This window comes from Cavia porcellus, unplaced genomic scaffold, assembly GCF_034190915.1.
Source record: "Cavia porcellus strain 051 isolate PalLab524CR breed Dunkin Hartley unplaced genomic scaffold, mCavPor4.1 scaffold_27, whole genome shotgun sequence".
Taxonomy (NCBI): domain Eukaryota; kingdom Metazoa; phylum Chordata; class Mammalia; order Rodentia; family Caviidae; genus Cavia; species Cavia porcellus.
This window is the reverse complement of record NW_026947510.1, coordinates 46,891,195-46,912,176: the sequence shown is the minus strand read 5'-3', so window position 1 is coordinate 46,912,176 and position 20,982 is coordinate 46,891,195. Positions and strand designations below refer to the sequence as shown.

At 37.4% G+C, this 20,982-nt stretch overlaps 1 protein-coding gene and 1 pseudogene across 1 annotated transcript in view; one reads left to right on the top strand and one right to left on the bottom strand.

Moving 5' to 3' along the window:
* St8sia1 (ST8 alpha-N-acetyl-neuraminide alpha-2,8-sialyltransferase 1) overlaps positions 1 to 20,982 on the top strand; it is a 139,770-nt gene that overhangs the window by 29,369 nt on the left and 89,419 nt on the right. The window contains exon 2 of the mRNA XM_003470448.5: positions 18,167 to 18,311. Coding sequence (XP_003470496.1) covers positions 18,167 to 18,311 — 145 coding nt within the window. The remainder of the gene's footprint in view (positions 1 to 18,166; positions 18,312 to 20,982) is intronic.
* On the bottom strand, positions 14,479 to 17,458 carry LOC111757022 (dnaJ homolog subfamily A member 1-like; annotated as a pseudogene).

The following is a 20,982-nucleotide window of genomic DNA, read 5'->3' as shown; positions in this document are numbered from 1 at the left end:
TGTTTCTTATGCTGACTCTCAATGAAAGCCTAAGTGTATAATGCAGCTTGGAAAAGGCTTTTCCACAGATTGCTTGTTTTTTTCTGAAACTCTTTGCTTTTCCGTAGGTCACAGCTTCACAAGTTGTTCTAACTCCAAACTGACCAAGAATGGTTTAACCTTACATTCCTTTTTCAAAATGGAGCTGAGCATGTCCCCGAAACATTTTCTTCGGCTTTTTAGGTTTATAGCCAATTGGGCGTAGTTTCCTAAAGTGGCTCATTTTTTACTGCATTGAAGGATTTTGAAGCAAGTAGGTACTTTTCTCTTTAACAATCTCAAGTGCTGTGAGCGTTTTTCAACAGTTACTGCTGTCCAGTGTCCTGTAATATGCACATGCACAATGGCTTGAATATAAAGGACACATTTTTTGAGTAGTAATTGAACATTTGCTCACTTAAATTTTTTAGTGATACAGAAGCCTGGAAGTATAGCATGGTGACCGTGTGCTACTTTGATTCCTAGAAATCTCTCAAATTTTCTTTTAGTAATTCCCAACCATTACCCTGAGTTATCATTGGGTTAACAGACTTCTAACACCTGTGCTTTGCTTTAGCAGTCCATACAGATGTTTCTGTACTTTTCTGTTATATGTAGTCTGGTTAATGACTAAACACTGGGTATAACACTGTACGTTTATCTGGTCTCTGATACTCAATGACTGCTTATCTTATTAACCAACAAAGATTTCCATTTCATCTATCATTTCCCTTTACTTGTGCCAATTGTTGCTTCTTTATTCACTCATTGTCAAATGATTCATCCCAGCCATGCTTAAAATAATCTTTTATTTTCTCAATGCTTTCAGTTAAAAAAAAATCACCTCTTTGATTTGTATTTGTAAGCCTACGCTTTTCCTTAACTGTCTCTGTCAATTCTCTCAATACCTGTGGACTTTTCTTTTCCAGAGGGAAGTCAGTGATATTCACAGAATAATTCAAGATTAAGTACAGACGTAGCAACAGCCACAAGGGGAGGGATGATGGGTGGAAGGGATGCAAATGCTTCACTGTTTGCACAATATGCTGGCAGTGAGTTGAGCTGACATGCTTGACCTGGAGAATAGCTTTATTCACGCCTGTGAGTTTACAGGCTGGATGTTTAAAAATAGTTACTTTTATGTGATGTAAATAGCTGACTTGATACAGAGACTGTACTTCTACAGGGAACATTTTAGCTAACACATCCCTGTGTTTCTCCTCGATAACCATTCCTTTAACTATGCATTTAATGGGAACTGGATGACAGGCAATTAAAGGATGTTGACAACCTGAAGTGCTGATATTCTGTGCTGAGTAAAGAGGGACCCATATGTTTTAGGCGAGCAGGTGGTACAGTTAATACTCTGTTAAGAAAATTGAGAATCCCTGACTTGTGTTTACATAGAATTTTCTCCTGTGAAAATGGGTCACAGCACAGAGCCAAAATTTTTCTCAGAAAATAATTTTGAATCTTACTCACAGAAATACCACAAGTGTGTGCCATGAATCATGAAAGAGACAATTATACTCTGTAAAATTTTCAGGACAAATGTTACTGTCAGGTCCTGCAGAAGGCAGTAGAATTGGGCTACATCCATGGAACTTGCCTCTCGGACTTTATCCAATAAAACACGCCAGTTCCTTGCTCATCTTAAAGCTTGCTGGTTCCATTTTCTAGCTTAGGAAAAGCTGTGTAATTCACAAAACTCATAATACTGTTCCTTTCTCATTCTTCTTCTTTTCTTCATTGCCTGTTACTAACTTGGACCAACTATGGATAGAAAATATTCACAGACAAACAAACAAACAAACCCTGAGTCTGTACTTTTTTTTTTTTTTTTAATCAGTACTGGGGATCGAACTCACAACTGCCTGCTTGCAAGGCAGGTGTTTATGCCGCTGAGCTAAATCCCCAGCCCCTAGATTTGAATGAAACAATGGCTTAAATCAGCCCTTTGGGGTTTTGGTACTGGGGATTGAACTCACCACCTCATGCTTACTAGGCAGGCACTTACACCACTGAGCTAAATCCCCAGCCCTGTACTGTCTTTATGCAGGCTTTTTTTCCTATCATTATTCCATAAACAGTAGAGTATAATAACTTTTTACATATTGTTTACATTGTATTAGATATAAGTAATTTAGAGATGCTTTGTGGTATTACGGGAGGTACACAGAAGCCATGTACACATTCAGTGTTGTTTTATATCAGAAGCATGAGCAGCTGTAGATTTTGGTAACTGTAAGTAGTGGTGGTGGTGGGGTCCTGGAACCTGTAACTGCCAGGGGGTACTGAGGTAGGACTGTACTTAATGTCTGACCTCCCCAGAGCATCTCAGCAGCATCGTGGGCCATGATCAGTGAACACATCTGGCTGCATCCACCTGTAAACCTGCGCAATGGAGAAACATTGCAGTTGTAAACCACTGCTTACTGTCTTGTCCTAGCACTATTCATAGACCAAGAACTATATTTATAAAGATTAAACATATATAATGACAAAAATGCCTTTGTGTTTTCTATTCTCCAAAGGAAGGGGGAAAACTGTTTTTTTTTGTTTTTGTTTTTGTTTTTTGTACCTTGGTTGTAAATGATTATGAGAGGAATCAAAATTGTAGAGTTTTGGGGCTGGGGATTTAGCTCAGCGGCATAAGCACCTGCCTTGCAAGCAGGCAGTCGTGAGTTCGATCCCTGGTACCGTTTAAAAAGACAAAAAAAAAAAAAAAAAAAAAAAAAAAAAAATTGTAGAGTTTGATAGAGGAAAGCTGCTCTGGGTAAGAGAAAATTACAAGACTGGGAGGTAGAGAGGGTAGGCCTGGGTGTCTTGCTAAAGTAAATGTTAGGATTGTGTGCAGGGATCAGAGAGAGACCCACTGGGAAGTTTTAGAAAATTTCTGCAGTGTGGTAACCAGACTTTCTCCATCACAACTTCATTGCAATCCAAATGTCTTTCTATGATTTTGGAGATGGATTTTTTCTCAAGGGGTGATAGATGGTGCCACGAGAAGGTGGAGGGTAAGCGGAGTCAAAGCTATGTGCACAGCCCAACTTAAACTCCTCCCCCAAGACACCTACCTCAAGCTTGCTTTGCTCTAGTGTTCCCAGCTTCCTCCATGTCCGTTGGCCGTACTAGGTATGTGCCCGCTCCATGTCTCTGCACTTGCCATTTGCTCTACCTGGAATGTTTCCACCCCAAGATGCACTTCTCCTCGGAGATGAGGATTTCTTTTAGCTAAAGGAACTTGGCAAATAGATGCATGTATTCTCATCATTCCCTCTCCCAGAAAATGGGAGAAAAGAAGTCTCATGTGAAAGATGCCCTCACTGTACTAGGGAAAAAGAAAGAGTGTACGATAGTGTCTGGGTTACTTTTTTCTCATTGCTGAGACAAAAAACCTTATGCCCAAAGTGAAGCAAGGAAAGATTTATTTAGCCTACAGTTTTTGGAGGTTTCAGTCCATAATCAGCTGGCTGCAAGGCAGGGTGGCCTGGCACAGGGGCAACACTTCAAGGCAGCAGCCTGAATCAAAAAAGCAGCCAGAGCAAGAGGGAAAACAAGCCTCTTCTCCTCCCTTATATGCAGGCCTCCCCCAGGGCAGGTGTAGCGCTGGGAATCTCCATGCTCTCCTTTGTGCAAGATGAAAATATTTACAAAGTAAGAACCCTAGCTCCCTGCTGAGTCTCACATTTAAATTTCTAAACTTCTTGAGTTGACACAATGTATCAATCATAACAGGTAGGTAGTCTTAAATGAAACAATTCTGTCTGTAACAGAGCCTGTTACAATAATTTATATGTTCCTTTAGCATCTCCCACAAAATGTAATTGCTTTTGAACAATGAGTTTTCTTTTGTTAGGCCTTATGCCACAGCAATAGATTTTGCCACTTCTTTGGACCTTAATTTGCTTAATAAATAATTGTATGATGGATCCTGAATCACATAAATCTTACATTACATATATTTTGTATTTTTCTGTTAATCTATCTTCTGTCAGTTTAATTCTCTGACCCATACAGGAACCTATGAGTGAGAGATAAGGTATTGAGTTCTCCGCTGTCTTTTTACAGATACTCACATAGCTGCTCCTTTGCCTGATCTTTGTTCAGGTGTCACTTAGCTGTGAGGACTTGGCCATCACCATAGTAATTTCATTTTGCAGCTCACCTTATCTTGCAACTTATCTTGCTTGTATGGCTCCTTTATTAGAATGTAAGAGGATTGTCCTATTCCGAGAGCCTAAAGTATTGACTGAGGTCACTCAGTGAATGTTTCCTGACCGAGTGAATGAATGAATAAATGCAAAGGAGCCCACTCACTCACTTCTAGCTACCAAAATAGCAAACAGGAGAATCTCAAAGGAAACTGGAATCTTTCTAGTTATATCAATGAGTGAGCATAAATAGGATGACAGAAAATAAGCATTCACTGAAATTCTTCCTAGAAAATTTTGTATCCTTTGATGCAAATAATCATGTATGCTTATTAAATAAATTACAAAATAAATACGTATTAGGAAAAACAGATTACTTTGAAATATTTGTGCTCCAAAAGTTTCTCTTTTCAATTTGCTCTGCCTGTTCTTGAGAAATGCAAATTACGAATGACACTAATCTACCTTTCTTGTGCAGTCATTTCAAATTTGAAGAATAAAATGCTGCTAAATACAAGATTACTTACTGCCTTCAGCAGTGGATAACAGCGTTTTTTTTTCTTTCTCTGTTGTTCTGGCAAATTATCCAGATTAGTAGCTGAGAATGCTTCATGTTCTGCAGAAAACATTAGTTTAAGCAATAATCTAGTGAAAGTATTTTTTCCTCCGAGACTTTTACAGAAAAATGAGATGAATACAAATATCAACCTCATATTGAGGGTATCATTTAAATCTCTGTTTCAGATATGTAAGCCTCAGTGGGGACCATATTGTGGGCAGCAGGTATTGTTTTTGTCTGAGAAATGTGCTGACACTACTTGCTTCCACTCTCTACCATAGAGAGGGCTCTGTTACTCAATTCTCAAAGCTAATTATTAGAATTTTCCTGGCTATATAGACCAGTGAGCGTAACTATGAAGACTGAGCATAAGTGTTCATTGACATTTTTCAGTACAACTTCTGTTAGTTCTTATTCTAGATCTGGCAGAATAAATGTCTGAGCCCTTATTCAAAAATAACTCTTCAATTTTAGTCTTTAAATTTTAAATTTCAAACTGAGCTACGTCCTTAGCCTTTTTAATATTTTTTTTTTTTTTTGTGGAAATTTTGAGACAAAGTCTTACTAAGCTGCTAAATTGCCCAGATTGGGCTTGAAACCGTGACCCTTCTGCTTCAGCCTTTTAGCAAGCTGGGGTTAGAGGTGTGTGCTGCCATGCTTGGTTTGACAAGGATTTCATCAAATCAAGGGGAAAAAAATAATTTTATGATGGGTTCAAACACTATCTTCCATAATCTCTGGAAATTATCATTTAGTTATTTAGAGTTAGAAACCTTTCTGATTTTTCTGTAGGCCACCAGGTTCTCCATTTAAATTAAAACCATCTTTTATTGAATGGTGATGTTTTGCTTCTACTCTTAATAAGCTGAACAAATGATTCATTATTTTAAGTAGGAACATGGGCCAGTCACTGTAATTCATGCCTATAATCCCAGCTACTATGAAGGCTCTGGAAGAGGGATCAAAAGTTCAAGACCAGCCTAAGTAATATAGCAAGATTATCTCCAAACAAGTGAACAGACTTATGGGAATAGAACAGGCACTGTGAATAATTATGTCCAGAAAACACTTATGAATTAGGATCATGTGATGCAAGCAGAATTATTCTTTAACAACTGTGGATTAGTCTAACAATTAAAAAGAAGAACAAAATTAATTTTTGCTGAGATCTTATAATGTCCTAAGTAGCCTCTATAAATTTATAATCTCAGTTTTACACTGTCCTCTGATTTTGGAGTTTTGGGCACAGTTAGCAGTGATTCTGAAGCTCTGTGACATTAACCTGGAGAGTCAACATATAATAAGTCTAAAAGGAATTTTAGGAACTCAGCTTAATTTAATAAGGACTATTGATGTGGTTGTCTGGAGGAAATACAGAAGACACAAAATTTTGGCCAAAAGCCAAATGTCAAAAATCAATAATGGACTGAAGTCAGGTATCACTAGTATAAAGAACTTGAGGGAGACAACATTAAATTTGAAATTTCATTTTAAAAGTCAAACATGAATGCTTGGCATTATCGTGATGAACAAATGTATTAGTGGGTGGATTGTATCCGTGGTCCCAACTGTGTGCCCGCAATCCTAGAGGCATGCTTACTTTAGCTCAACCAGTGTTTAGTGGGTAGTGTAAATAACTTGGGATTCGTTGCTCAGCACGTCTAAAAAATACTGTGCCATCTACTTCTAAAAATAATATAGCAATTATTTTGACAATCCTTTGATTTTTAGTCTTGGTAGACCAAACATAAGGAATTGACCAATAAACTTAGAATTTTGTTGGTGATATAAAAATATGTATTGAGATTCTCTTTTTTTCTTCCAGTATTTTTTACGATTTGTTATTTATTCATCCGGTCAATATTTATACAGCACCTTTGCAATGGCTATGCCACCTTTTTAAGAAATGGGAATACAGCAGTGATCAGAAAAGTTTCTTGCTTTATGTAGTTTTATATTTTGGGATGTAGGGAAAAAGATGTCAGCAAGATTATAATAAAGACTCTAAACAGAGCTAAGTGCTGAAGAAAATAAACAGCAAAGAGAAATATGAGGAATTCTGTATTAATGGATCAAACTGATATAGATATTTTTAGAGTTTTGACTTCTTAGAACTTTTGGGGAATAAATTTGACATTTAATTATTGAGTCTTAATAACAAAATGTGAAAAATTCCCAGATAGGATATATTTTTTTCCTCTGAACAACTCTGTTCTAAATTAAATTAAATAACAAAATTAAATGCAATCCTTTTTTTTTTTTTTTGGTACTGGGAATTGAACTCAGGACCACACACTTGCCAGGCAGGTGCTGTGCTGCTGAGCTATATCCCTAGCCCAGAACATAATTCATAAATATATTTTGTTTAATGTTTTGGATGTTGGTGCACAGAATAATTCTATAAGCTTTGCATTATCATTTAATTTCAGCTACTATTTTGCCTTACATTTTTTTTTTTTTTTTTGGTCTTTTTCCTTTTTTATCGGTACTGGGGATCGAACTCATGACTGCCTGCTTGCAAGACAGGCGCTTATGCCGCTGAGGTAAATCCTCAGCCCCTATTGCCTTACATTATTATTTAAAATTTTGTAAATGTTCGGTGGTAAAAAGATAACATAATATTTTTCATAAAGTTTTCTTCCAAACACACGCTTAGTATTTCATTTTACTGATGACTTAAACTTTTATCTAGTCAATAATTCTTGATATTCTGGTACATAAAATTAACAGCTTCCATAATTATTGTAGATTTTTGCCTTACAATATGAAATGTGCGCTGTACATCACCGGGGAAAATTTTAATCCCTAAAGCACATATGGAAATTTTCACTCTTTCCTCCTCGACTGTTGGTCAGAATTTTTTGAGCTTTTTATTTGCATTTGTTCTTCTCTTTTTAAGTTACTATAATTGAATATTGAAACAGTAGCAAGTAGGGAGCATATTTATGTTTGTAGTCATCTACTACCCTTATAAAGTGACTGTAGTGAGTGCTATTCGTTGGCCCCATTAAGAGGCCCAGCACTGAACACCACATTGGCTTCTCCATCTTAACGGTGCCATCTTTCCTCATTTGGATCGAAGTCCATTTGCTCCACCTGATCCATTTCATCAGTTTCTTTCCCTTCCTTTCTTTTAGGTAGGAATTTCTCTAGCAAAGAGAGCTTAATCAGAAGAGAGAAAACCATTATCAGAAGAGTTTACCTTAAATTCAGTGTTTAGGCAGCTCTTACTGTATGACTTATGATAAATTGTTGTGACTTTATTTAGCACATTCTTTTTTTTTTTAATTTTAAAGAGAATAAAACAAAACAGAACAAAGTAGATCAGAAGAAAACAATGTAAGTGACACAGGATTTCAAAGCAAAGACATCAGCAGATCAACAGTGGTTACCATAATGTGTCTTGTTTTCTTCTAAATAGTTGTCTATATATTTACACCAAATGAATTCATACAAAACAAAATAGTATAAAACAGATCAAAACAGAATAATAAAGGTATTATAGGCCTTCAACATCAGACAATAGGAAAATCAACAGTGGCTGCCATAATGTCTCTTGTTCTCTTCAAAATGGCTGTCCATACCTTCATGTATGTTGCAATTAAACAATACAAAACAGACTAAAATCACTCTAAACAAAAATTAAAAGCATTACTTGGTTTCACAGCATGACAATAGGAAATCAGCAATGGGGGATACCATAATGTCTCTTTTTCTTTAAAGAAGCTGTTCATTTCATCACGCATAATACAATAGATTCTCGTAAACTGTTTAGAAGTTCTAGGGATGTATAAGCCTCTACATGTACATCTATCCTTTCTGCATTAGAGGGAAAAACAAAACAAAACAAATTATGAGAAAAACAAGAAACAAAAAGGACAAATAACAATAGCAAAGAGCCAAAACAATGACATTACAGGCTTTCAACATAAGGTGGTAGGAATGTAACTAAGGTTGTTATTTTACTAGGTTGTTATTTTACATAGTAATCTTCAAGAGTTCCTCAGATCACCAGATGCAAAATTGTTTGAATCCTATGAATGTTAAATGTTTTGTTCCAAGAACTAATAGAATTTGTAGCACAACCATCTTAGCTCTCTTATGTGTGTTTATACAAATTTAGATAACTTTTTCTTTTCCTTTCTTTTTTTGTCTCCTTTTCCCTGAGATATATATATTTTTCCCCTTTGAGCAAGTTCTTACCCTTTCACAGGATTAACTGAGGATTTTGTATCTTATGTACTCTTATCACTTCTTATAGTAGGGAGACTATACAGTATTTACACATGTGAATTTGATTTATTTTACTTATGATTATGGTCTAGAATTGCATCCATTTACTTATAAATATCTCACTGTGATCATTCTTTATAGCAGAGTAGTACTCCATTGTATAAAAGTGCATCTTTTTTATCCATTCCTCAGTTGATGGACATTTAGGTTGTTTCCAAGATCTGGCTATTACAAACTGTGCTGCTATAAAGGTGGGTGCACATATATCACTGTGATATGATGTTTTCAGTTCTTCTGGGAATATGCCCAAAAGTGGGATAGCTGGGTCAAATGGGACCTCCAGTGCCAGCTTTTTGAGGAACCTCCAGATTGACCACCACAGTGGTTGCACCAGTCTACACTCCCACCAACAGTGCAGGAGAGTTCCTTTTTCCCCCACAGTCTCCCCAGCGTTTGTTATTGATTGTTTTCTTGATCCTGTCCATTCTTTCTGGAGTGAGATGGAATCTCAGTATGGTTTTAATTTACATTTCTGTTATGACCAATGATGCTGAGTGTTTTTTCATGTATTTATTTGCCATTTGTATTTCTTCAGCTGAAAAATGAGTATGTATCTCAGATGCCCATTTTTGGATTAGGTATTTGAATTTTAGGGGCCTGATGCTTTTAATTCCTTGTATGATCTAAATAGAAGCTTTTGTCTAAAGGACAGTTGACTAAGCTGTTTTTCCAGTTCATGGGTTATCTTTTAACACTGTTGGAAATGTTTCTTTTCTTTTTCTTTTTTCTTTTTTGAGACAGAGTCTCAGTATACAATTCAGGTTGGCCTTGAACTCACTTTGTAACTCAGGCTGGTGTTGAATTTGCAATGATTCTCTAGCCACAGCTTACCAACTGCTGGGATTACAGGCATGAGCCATCATGTCTAACTTCCTGTTTGAGATTTCTTTGACATGCAAAAACTTTTTCATAAGATGAGATCTCAGTTGTTGATTCTGGGAAGTATTTTCCATGCAGTTTGATTTTTGTTCATGAATTCTCTGCCTACCCCCATGTCTTCAACATTTCTACCTACTTTGTCTTCCCGCAGATTTACTGTTTCTGTTTTAATATTTAGATCTTTGATCCATTTTGACTTTAGTTTAGTGCATGGTGATAGACATGGGTGTAGTTTTAGTTTTTGGCATGTGGAGAGCCAGTTTTTCCAGCACAATTTGTTAAAAAAGCTATCTTTCTTCCAGTGAACGTGTTCAGCCCCTTGTCAAAGATAAGGTGGCTGAGTGTGTTTGTAGTTGTAGTTGTATCTTCTAATGTATTCCATTGATCTTCAGGTCTATTTTTATTCTAGCACCATGCAGATTTCATTACTGTAGCTTTGTAGTATAACTTCAAGTCAAGAATTGTGAAGCCTCCTGCCTTGCCTTAGTTGCCCTGAATTGTCTTTGCTATTCTAGGTCTCTTCTGGTTCCAGTTGAATTTTAGGAATGAATTCTCTGGATCTGTGAGGTATGCTAGTGGTATTTGGACTGGAATTGCATTAAATCTATATAATAATTTTGGGAGAATGGCCATTTTCACAATGTTTGTTCTTCCTATCCATGAACAAGAAATGTATTTCCATTTTCTGAGATACTCTTCAATTTCTTTTCTCAGGGTATTACAGTTTTCACTGAATAGATCTTTTATTTCTTTTGATAGATTGATTCCTAAGTATTTTGTTTTGGGGGTGCTATTATAAAGGATGTGGCTTCTCTTATTTCTCACTCAGTGAGTTTGTTGTTTGTGTACAGGAATGCTGTTGATTTTTGAGTGTTGCCTTTGTATCCAGCTACATGACTGATTTATTTATTTATATAAATTAATTTATTATACCTAGATGTCTTTCAATGGAGTTTTGGAGGTCTTCTATGTGTAATATCATGTTGTCTGCAAATAATGATAATTTAGCTTCTTTTCCTATCCTTATTCCTTTTGTTTCCTCTCTGGTCTAATTTCTCTGGCTAGTATTTCCATCACTGTATCGAATAGGAGTGGTGATAATGGAGATCCTTGTCTTGTTCCTGATTTTAGAGTGAAAGCCTTCAGTTTTTGACCATTTAATATGATGCTGGTTGTTGGTTTGTCATAGATGGCTTTTATCAGATTGAAGACCGTCAGTTCTGATTTTCTGTAGGGTTCTTATCATGAATGAGTGTTGGAGCTTATGAAAAGCTTTTCTGCATTTATTGAAATGATGATGTGATTCTTTTTTTTTTTATCAGTACCGGGGATCGAACTCATGACCGCCTACTTGCAAAGCAGGTGCTTATGCCGCTGAGCTAAATCCCCAGCCCCGATGATGTGATTCTTATCTTTGGATCTGTTGATATGGTGTATTACATGTATTGATTTGCATATGTTGAACCATCCATGCATTCCTGGGATGAATTTTATTTGATCATGTTGTATAATCTTCTCGATAATTTGTTGCATTATGTTTGCCAGTGTTTTATTGAGAATTTTTGCATCTGCGTTCAATAGGGAGATTGGCCTGTAGTTCTCTTTTTTGGTTGGGTCTTTTTCTGGTTTTAGTGTTAGAGTGATACTTGATTCCAGGAATGAGTTAGGGAAAATCGCTTTAATTTTATTGAAGAGTTTGGGGAGTGTCAGCATTAAGTCTTCTTTGAATGTTTTTGTAGAATTCTGCAGTGAAGCCATCAGTACTTTGGCTTTTCTTTGTTGGTAAAGTTTTAATTACATTTTAAATTTCATTAATTGAAATTGGGTTATTCAGCAGGTTTACATCTTCTTGATCCAGCTTTGGTAATTCATATGCTTCTAGGAATCTTTCCATTTCTTCTGTGTTATCAAATCTATAAGAGTAGAGCTTTTTGATGTAGATACTGATGATCTTCTGTTTTCCACAAAATCTGTAGTGATTTCAGCTTTTTCATTCCTTATTGCATGAATTTGAGTTTTTCTTTCCTTTTTAAAGTAGGTTGGCTAGGGGCTTATCAATTTTATTTATTCTTTCAAAGAACCAACTCTTTGATTCATTAATTCTTTGCATTGTTTTCTTAGTCTCTATTGCATTGATTTACACTCTGATCTTTATATAATTTCCTCCCCTTTTTTGGCTTTGGGCTTGACTTGCTCTTCTGTTTCTAGATGTTTGAGGTATAGCATCAGGTGTGGGAATTCACCACAGTAAATTTTCTCTAAGGACTGCTTTCATTGCACCCCACAGGTTCTGGTAAGTTGTATTTGTATTTTCATTTGCTTGTAAATATTGTTTAATTTCTTCTGTGACCCACTGATTGCTCAGGAGTGTATTATTTAATTTCCACATTTGTGGAGTTTTTGCAGTTTCTTTTGTCATTAATTTCTAGTTTCATGGCACTGTGACCTGATAATATGCATGGGATAATTCTGATTCTTTTGCATTTACTTAAGCATTTTCTGTGGGCTAGTATATAGTCTATTCTAGAGAATATTCCATGTGCTGCTGAGAGAAGTGTATATTCTGATGTTGTTGGGTGTAACACTGCATATATCCACTAGGTGCATTTGTTCACAAGTGTGATTCAGTTCTGTTATTTCCTTGCTGATTTTCTGTCTAGTTGATCCATCTCTTTGTGTTAATGGGGGTTAAGGTCTCCCATTATAATTGTGTTATTGTTTATTTGATTTTTCATTTCTGTTAATATTTGTTTTATATAGCTGGGTACTCTCAAATTTGATGCATATATATTTAATATTGTTATCTCTTCCTCTTGAAGTTTTCCCCTAAGGAACATGAATTGACCTTTTATCTCTTTTGGTCACATTGTTTGCAAACAGAATAGCTACCCCTGCTTTTTTTGTGAGTTCCTGTTGCATGAAGTATTGTTTTCCATCCTTTAACTTTCAGTCTATGAGTTTCCTTTTGGGTTAGACAGGTTTCCTGTATACAGCATATGGTTGGATGTTGTTTCTTGATCCATTCTGCCAGTCTGTTTCTTCTAATTGGTTAAATTGAGGCATTTACATTAATAGTTATAACTGATATATATATTGGTTTATTCTTGACATGTTATCTTTCTGCTATTGATTCTTTACCTTTCTACTCTGTTTAATTGTTTGTCTTGCTTAGTGGCTTTTTCCTATGTCTACCTAGAGTATCTTTCAGTATTCTTTGCAGGGTTGTTTTGGTGCTCATGAAATTCTTTAGTTGTTCTTTGTCATGGAAGTATCTTATTCTCCATCTGTTTTGAAGGACAGTTTTGCAGAGTACATCAATGTCGGTTGGAAGTAGTTTTCCTTTAGGATCTGAAATACTCCATGCTCTTGCTGACTTCATTATTTGTGTTGAGAAGTCTGCTGTGATTGTGATAGGCTTTCCTTTATAGGTGATCTGTCTCTTCTTTCCTGAAGCTGTTAACATTCTGTGCTTACATTGGATTTCTGGAATGTTGATTATTATACGTCTTGGTGTAGCTTTATTTTGGCTATGGTTTTTTGGAGTTCTGTGTGCTTCATTTATGTGTATTCCAGTTTTCATTCTTCTGTTTGGGAAATTTTCAGCTATTACTTCTGTAAATATCCTCTTGGTATCATTTGTGTTGTCACCTTCTTTTTTGTTTGTATCTATCAATCTTATGTTGTTTTTCTTTGTTCAACTGTTGAATTGTTATTTCCTGAACCCTTGTTATTTTAAAAGATCTTTCCTTTCCTATTCACTAGCTGCAATCTTGTCTTCAAGGTCTGAAAGTCTGTCTTCACTTTCATTAAGGAAGTTTTGTCAACTTTTGATGAAATTTTTGACTTCCTGGCTATCTCTTTGTATCTGTTTCATGCATTCTGTTTGTTTCTTATATTGTTCATTCAATGTTTCCATCTTTTTGCAATATTCCTTTAATTTTTTAATTATGTATTCTTTAGATGTGTTCAGCATTTCTTTTATTACATCTATCATTTCTTCTTTTATCTGGAAGATTATTTCTGATCTGGGTTCTTTTATAACTTCCTAGAGTTTTTTTGTTTTAAACTTCAGTCACTATCATTTCAGAAGTTTCAGGTGTATGGCTTACATTTTCTTCTATGTTCATGTCTCCTAGGCTTCCTTGGGATGGGCTGGATGTTTGAGATTGCATTTTGGTCTTCTGTTTTGTCATTTTCCTCTATGCTCTTGGGGAAGATGAAGACAATGTCCCAGTTGTTTCTTGGGTTCAGAATATTTATCTCTTCTGCAGGGAGTTTCCCCAGTTGAGTGGAGGTTGTTAGATGGCTCCCAGCTACTTGGCATTGTAGGGTGTGACCCAACTAGTCCCGGGGGAACCTTCCCGTGGGTCCTCTGGTGATGAGGGATGCTGGGCATGGCCCTGTCAGGCTCTGAGTGATGCAGTGAGGCTGTACTATGGGATGGAAATTGCTGCAAGCCCTTTCTGCTTGTGAGGCAGAGTGCAGGTTGCTCCCGGCCACCTCCCGGTGCAGGTGGGTTGCTGGTTGAGGCCCTATTTAGCACATTCTTGGTATTGCCATGCTTGACACCTGACCTCAATGATAGGGGATGGCTATAGTTTGGTTTTAAGAATAGATACTGACTTTTGGATGCTACACAATGCTTCAGCCAGCTGTATGTCCATATGCATGTCCAGACTCCTCAGAGTAAAAACAGTAGAGTCCTTCTGATCTAACACAATGATAATATCACCTGGCTCCAATTCTAGTTCTTAATCTCCTTCACCATGGCATGTTATCTTCTGGCCATCTTTCATGCCTTCATCAATATGAACTTCTAGCATCTTCTTCTCTCAGACTATCTTTCATTGCATCTTTTTTAATCAGTCTTTAGGACCAATACATTCCCTATAGCCCTGATTCTCTGTTTACAGATATTTGTTGCACAGTTCTCGGTCTTGTTTGATGAATTCTTACATGAATTTCATTAGCCCGGGAGTTGGCACAGCACGTTTCTTACTACCTTGGTCTTCATATTTGTCACAAATCACATTCTCTTGCAGAACCACTTTTCTTGTTCTGCCAGTGTAAAATAAATCTTCCAAGGTTACCAAGAACAAAATGCTTAGCACCTTTACCTCTTCTTTCTCTCTGCATCCATCCTCCTCCAGAAACGTATCAAAGATATCGATGGGGGAGCCACAGTTACCACTTTCTGTCTCCTCTTAAATTATCTGCTGTCTTTGAAAAGTTTTACAATTTCCATTTTTGGCATCAGCAAGGACTCTACAAGTTTTAGAAATCTTTCCAAACTTCTTTTCTTCATTTGGATTCTTATCAGGATTGTATATCCTAAAAAACTTCAATTCTTGGGTGGCTTTGGGTTTGATTCCTCAAAATATCCATTTTCTACAGCTGGTGAATGGGCTACACTGGTGTGGGGGAAGGGAGCAGGAGGGAGCATGTGTGCTACTCCTCCACCTGTCGTAGAGGGTTCTGGAATGTTCCTCAGAATTTTAATTGCCTGTTAATTTATCCTGATTATACTATCTGTTTGGATTATTCACATTGATGCCCCATTTAAATATGATAATGATATGCAGGATTGCACAATCATTTGTCACATACAAATTTGGAGGTATTAGAAATGACATTTGTTAGGTTGTTTGTCAATTTGACCATTCAGCTTTCTAAAATCTTAGTGTAAAACTCAAGAATTATAGGACAGTTTGGCCAAATGTTGAGAACATGGTAAAATTCTTGTTTGTCCCTACCATCTCAAACCCAGTCGTTTCTTGGAAAGAGCATAATAGTTCCAGTCATGGGAGTGGCATCCTCAAAACTTTCTTCATGTCTGGTGACCAGAGTGTTACCTTTGGCATCTGAAAAACATCTCAACAAGGCTCATTTTGACACTGTGCATTATTGGTATTTGGTTGCTCAGTTTTTCAAAATCTCAGTGTACCCTGGTTTATACTAGCAACAAACAAATGAGGGTCTCATGGCTTAATTGGGCTACATGGCTTCCATTAGGAGGAACAAAACCTGAGGGAGATTTTAGTAAGAGGCTCTCTGGTTTCACAGGTGTTTATCCTCATAGTGCAACTGCAGCATCATTAGAGGTGACCACTGCAGAAGCTGAAATTCAGATAATAAAAATCGTTTATTTTAATTCCAAAACTCAGCTCATGCTCCAATGATACTTAATGATCTTTAAATTTAAATTTGAAAATAAAATGGGATTGTCTTTAGCATTTTTAACACTATATTTGCCACAAAAGAAACAGATATTACACATCATTATCAAAAAGAATAAGAAAGGGGATAGAAACAAAATTTGATAAAAATTCTAAAAGCTGGAATACATATATAGGATATAGATATATATATGTCATATATATATGATGTGAAGTACATTATTCAACAGAGCAATTTCTTAAGAATGACAGTCTTAATATTTGTACTGTATATTCTGATGAATCTTATTGGCGTTACATCTTATTTTTCTTTCCTCTGTGATTGCTTCCCAGCCTGAATGACTTGTCTCCTCCTTCATGCTACTGGTTTCTCCCAAGTCACAAATCTCAGAGTGGGAAACTGTCCTCACCACCCTGGGGTATAATTTAATGACCTCTTTTAATCTCAGCCAACAACAAACCACAGATAGCTGTGTGTATCTCTTGTGTGTCTTCCTGCACACAAGACATAACTTCCCTGTTTGTTGCCTTTTTTTTTGAAATAAATTTTATTATGCATAGTCAAGATTTATAGCATGATACATACAGAGGGTAAAATGATTACTATATGAAGCAAATAACTGTCGTAGTTACTTTGATTTGTGATAAAAGCAACTAAAATCCAAAATGCTTATCAGATTATCTTTATAACCTGTATATTTTACAATAGATCACTAAAATTGTTCATCTTACATATCTGCTACTTTGCATCCTTTGAGCTACATCTCCCCATTTCTCCCCAACCTCAACCCTGTTCATGACAAATACTGTTTCATTGTCTTATCTCTAGGATATTTTCCCCAGACTCCACTTCCACTTGTAAATGAGATAATGCAATATTTGTCTTTCTGTGCCTGGTGTATTTCACTTCACATAATGTGCTCCAGGTCCATCCATGTGGCAAAGGGCAAACTTCCTTTTTAAAGGCTGAATAATATTGCATTCCATTCATTTGTCAAAAGGCATTTAGTTTGTTTCCGTGTCTTCACTGTGAGTCATATTCCCTTGAGTATAGGGCATCTGTAGGGAGATGTCATTTCTGTAGAAGAGGGATTGGTGTGTCGGTTGGCTGTCCGATGTTAATTTCCTTAGGAACGTCTCTCTCTTTTTTTTTTTTTTTGTCTTTTTTTTGTTTTTATCGGTACCAGGGATTGAACTCATGACTGCCTGCTTGCAAGGCAGGTGCTTATGCCGCTGAGCTAAATCTCCAGCCCAGGAGCGTCTCTCTTGTTTTCCATAATGGCTGCACCAATCTACTGTCCCACCAACAATATCCTGCGTTCCATTTTCTCCAACCCTCTCTAACCCCCACCACACCCCCCAGGTTTGGCGTTACCCATCTTTACATGTGTGAGATGGTATCTCCAGAGGGCAGTGACAGGGCCTGTAATTGAGGAGCCAGCAGGAGGTGGGTCTGCAGGGCAGCTTAGCAAGTGAGGTGACTCAGGAGAGGCTGGCATTTCAGACACAAAGGGAATGGGGGAGCATACAGAGGTCTTGGCGCCCAACTCTGTCAAGCATTCCTGAGAGGCCACACTGAAAACTGAAGAGCCTATAAGACTAGACGGGGAAAACGAGTTGCTTCATTACCATCTGCGATCATATCACTCAAGTTATCGTTCCTATCAGAGAGATTTCTGAGAAGTTCTGTAATTTTGACCCCAGTTTTGGGGAAGCAAACCTTTTTTTCCAGCCACTCTGTGCATTTCCAGGGTTAGCTCTTCAGGTCTTCTTTCTGGACTTGAATATTGGGCTCAATCCATAGATTGGCAACCATGATGATTAGTTTTGCCTTTAGACATATTTCAGCTGCACCTGAGAGCGGGTGTATTTCCCTTAGACCTTTTTGTGTTATGAAATATTCCAGTCATGCATTTCCATGGCTGGAAGAGCGAATTAAGAGTAGTCTAATCACCGTGGAAACGCTGCTGCCTGCTCCTGCGAGCAGGCTCCGAGCTAAGTCTGCATGTGTCTGTGGGAATCATAAGTGAATGAGTCTGCTGCTCACTTAACCTGCTGTTCTCTTCTTTCTCTGTTTTCTCTCCTAGGAAACAAATGGAAGACTGCTGCGACCCCGCCCATCTCTTTGCTATGACTAAAACGAATTCCCCCATGGGGAAGAGCATGTGGTATGACGGGGAGTTCTTATACTCATTCACCATTGATAATGCAACGTACTCTCTCTTCCCTCAGGTTAGTACGGCTGTTGCATTTCAGTGATGCTCCTTGTGTTTCTTGATGTCCTAGGAAAGGGGTACCTGACTTGTCTAACCCTTTGGACCCTTTCTTCATCTTAATTTTAAGTGCTTTTCCTTACATCTGTCATTTTCTGTTGTAGATATCTCACAATGTTTTGATGCAAGGATGGAAGTAAGATGTTATAGAAAAACAGGACATTATAGAGTTGCCACTCTCCTGACCTTTTAGATTCAAGTCACATGAAACTGAAAGAGACAAAGAGAGAGGATGGTTAGGGAATTGTGAAATTCTAGTGTTTTGAGAATGGCTGTGGAATAATCATGATGGTTTGTGGTACTGGGATGCTTCGTAGGACTGATCTTGCTTTCTGGGAATGGGGACCATACGGTGAGAATTTGCCTTTTAGAACTTTTCAATTTTAACCTTGTGGGTATATGACGGCTAAGAAGTGGAGGAGCGGTGGATGTGGAAAGAAGGAATTCAACTTTTGGGACACTTTTGAAGTGATCTCAGTCAAAATTTATTTAATGTTTTTGTTTCTTGGTTTCCCAAGCATTGAAATAAAATACATTTTAGGTAACAAACAGAGAAAAAGGTAAATCTTTATTCTCAGGGACCTTGTTGGGGAAGGAGGATCTTCAGTGAAGCTGCTCTTAGGGAGAATTGAGATAAGAATCTTGGCCTTGGCAAGCTTTCTAGCCACTTTTGTTTTGGCCAGATAACCGTACAGGAAGCACTCATGGTCAGGGTTAGAATGGGCAGTTATGCCAGGCATGGTGGCACCACCTGTAATCACAGCCCTTGGGCAGCTGAAGCAGGAGGATGGCTGTGAGTTCGAGGCCATCCTGAGCTGGATAGGGTATTCAAGGGCAGCCTTAACCATATCATAAGACCCTGTCTCCAATAAATAAATAAATAAATAAAAGCAAAACAAAACAAACAAAACCCAAAAATTCAGTTGACCATTTTTGTCTCTATTAATAAACAAGAGTCCTTTATGGATTCTACAAATTTGAGGCACGAATCTACTAGATCTAAAGTCACAGTTTGTATGACATAGCCTGTATTTATTAGCTTACCTTTAAGTATATTAGTCTACTTGAATGGTTTCAGAATATAACGAGTTTTCAAAAAGTTTTAAGGAAATAGTTTGATTCAATGCCAAGATTTTTGTATCTTCTCTCCAGTTGTTCATTTGACCTTAGAAGGCTTCCTAGTGTTAAAGCAAATGACTAAAATGTCATAAAATCTGAAACGGAGTTTTGTCTCCATCTCTTATTGACTAATATTTTTGGATAGGTCTCCTAACTCCTGAGACTCAGCCTTCTCATTAGTATTATGGGTAGAGGAGAACCTGGCCCATAAACTCACAGAGTGGCAGTGAAGGTCGATTTAGATAACATACTTACAAAAGAGTTTAGACAATGGACTTACAAAGCATTTTGTAAACATTGATGTTAATATTGTTCTAGTGCATATGGTACATTCTAAGGATGGAGAAGTATGGTTGTTAGCCAAGGTTTGGACCAGGTACGGAAATCTCCCTAGACATTTCTGACAGAAAAGTATCTCATGCAGGGGATTGGGTACTTGAAAAAGCCACTACAATAATGGAAAAGCTGCAATCAAGAGATGGATCCTAGGGTCACTGGGTGCGAGAGCTTGCTGGTATAACAGAGGTCTAATGATGTGGAAGCCCCAGCTAGTCTTGCTGGTGGCCTGGCTTTCATAGCCTCCGACAGAAACAGGGGCCAGAAGGTGGGTCCTGATTTTCCTCCTTATTTCAAGTGTCTTACAAACACATCTAATGGGTAAAGATGAATTTGTACCCAAAGCACTAGTTATAGCAAAGTCTAGTTTGTAACTTTCAAGCTCCAGCAGGAAACTGAGAAGAAGGTGGATTAGACCTGGATCAAGCCAGTCCACAGAATGCTGTGTGTTCAAAAATTGATACCAACTAGCTGTGAAGTGAAGCAGAGATACGGAAACAGTTATCTTGAATAGCAAGAAAATTGTTCAGGGAAATGCAAAAGAGGCTTTTTGTGGATGAAGGCTTTCAGTCACACCAACTAACTTCTGACTTTATACTGAAGAATAGATTTAAAGAAAAACGATGGTCAAAGAATGTAAACTAGCCTCCCATCTTATCTGTTGGTTGCAGCAGCAGGGTGGTGGGAAACATTTCCTTTACAAAGGATGTGCAAATGAATTCTGTGCCTCCTTGGGCCTGTGGCAAGATCAAGAGTCTGCCCCTGAATAACAAAGGGAAAAAAATTCCCTTCGGACCGAGAAGCCACCATGTCATTATACAGGTCCACAGTCATTACCCAAAGCTAAAACTATTCAGTGGAAGGATGCACTTAAAGTTACAAAGGTATTTTTTTGCTGAGATTCCAAAATGACTGGTTAGTTTATAGAAATCCTGGGAAACCATTCCCATCACCAAAAGGATGTTGTATTTCTCTATGCCCTTACTTGCTATTGTTCGTTAGCAAAATGTTTCTAGTTTGTTTTAAGTGGGCTAAGTAACCAGTTAATTAATATGCTTCATGTTAGTGTGTGCCGATTAAGAAAACAGTGTGTGCAGATTAAGCAGAAATATAGCTGAATGGGCTAGGTTCATTCAGTGTCGTCAGTGTGAAGAAAGCAGCCCTTCATTCCCCAA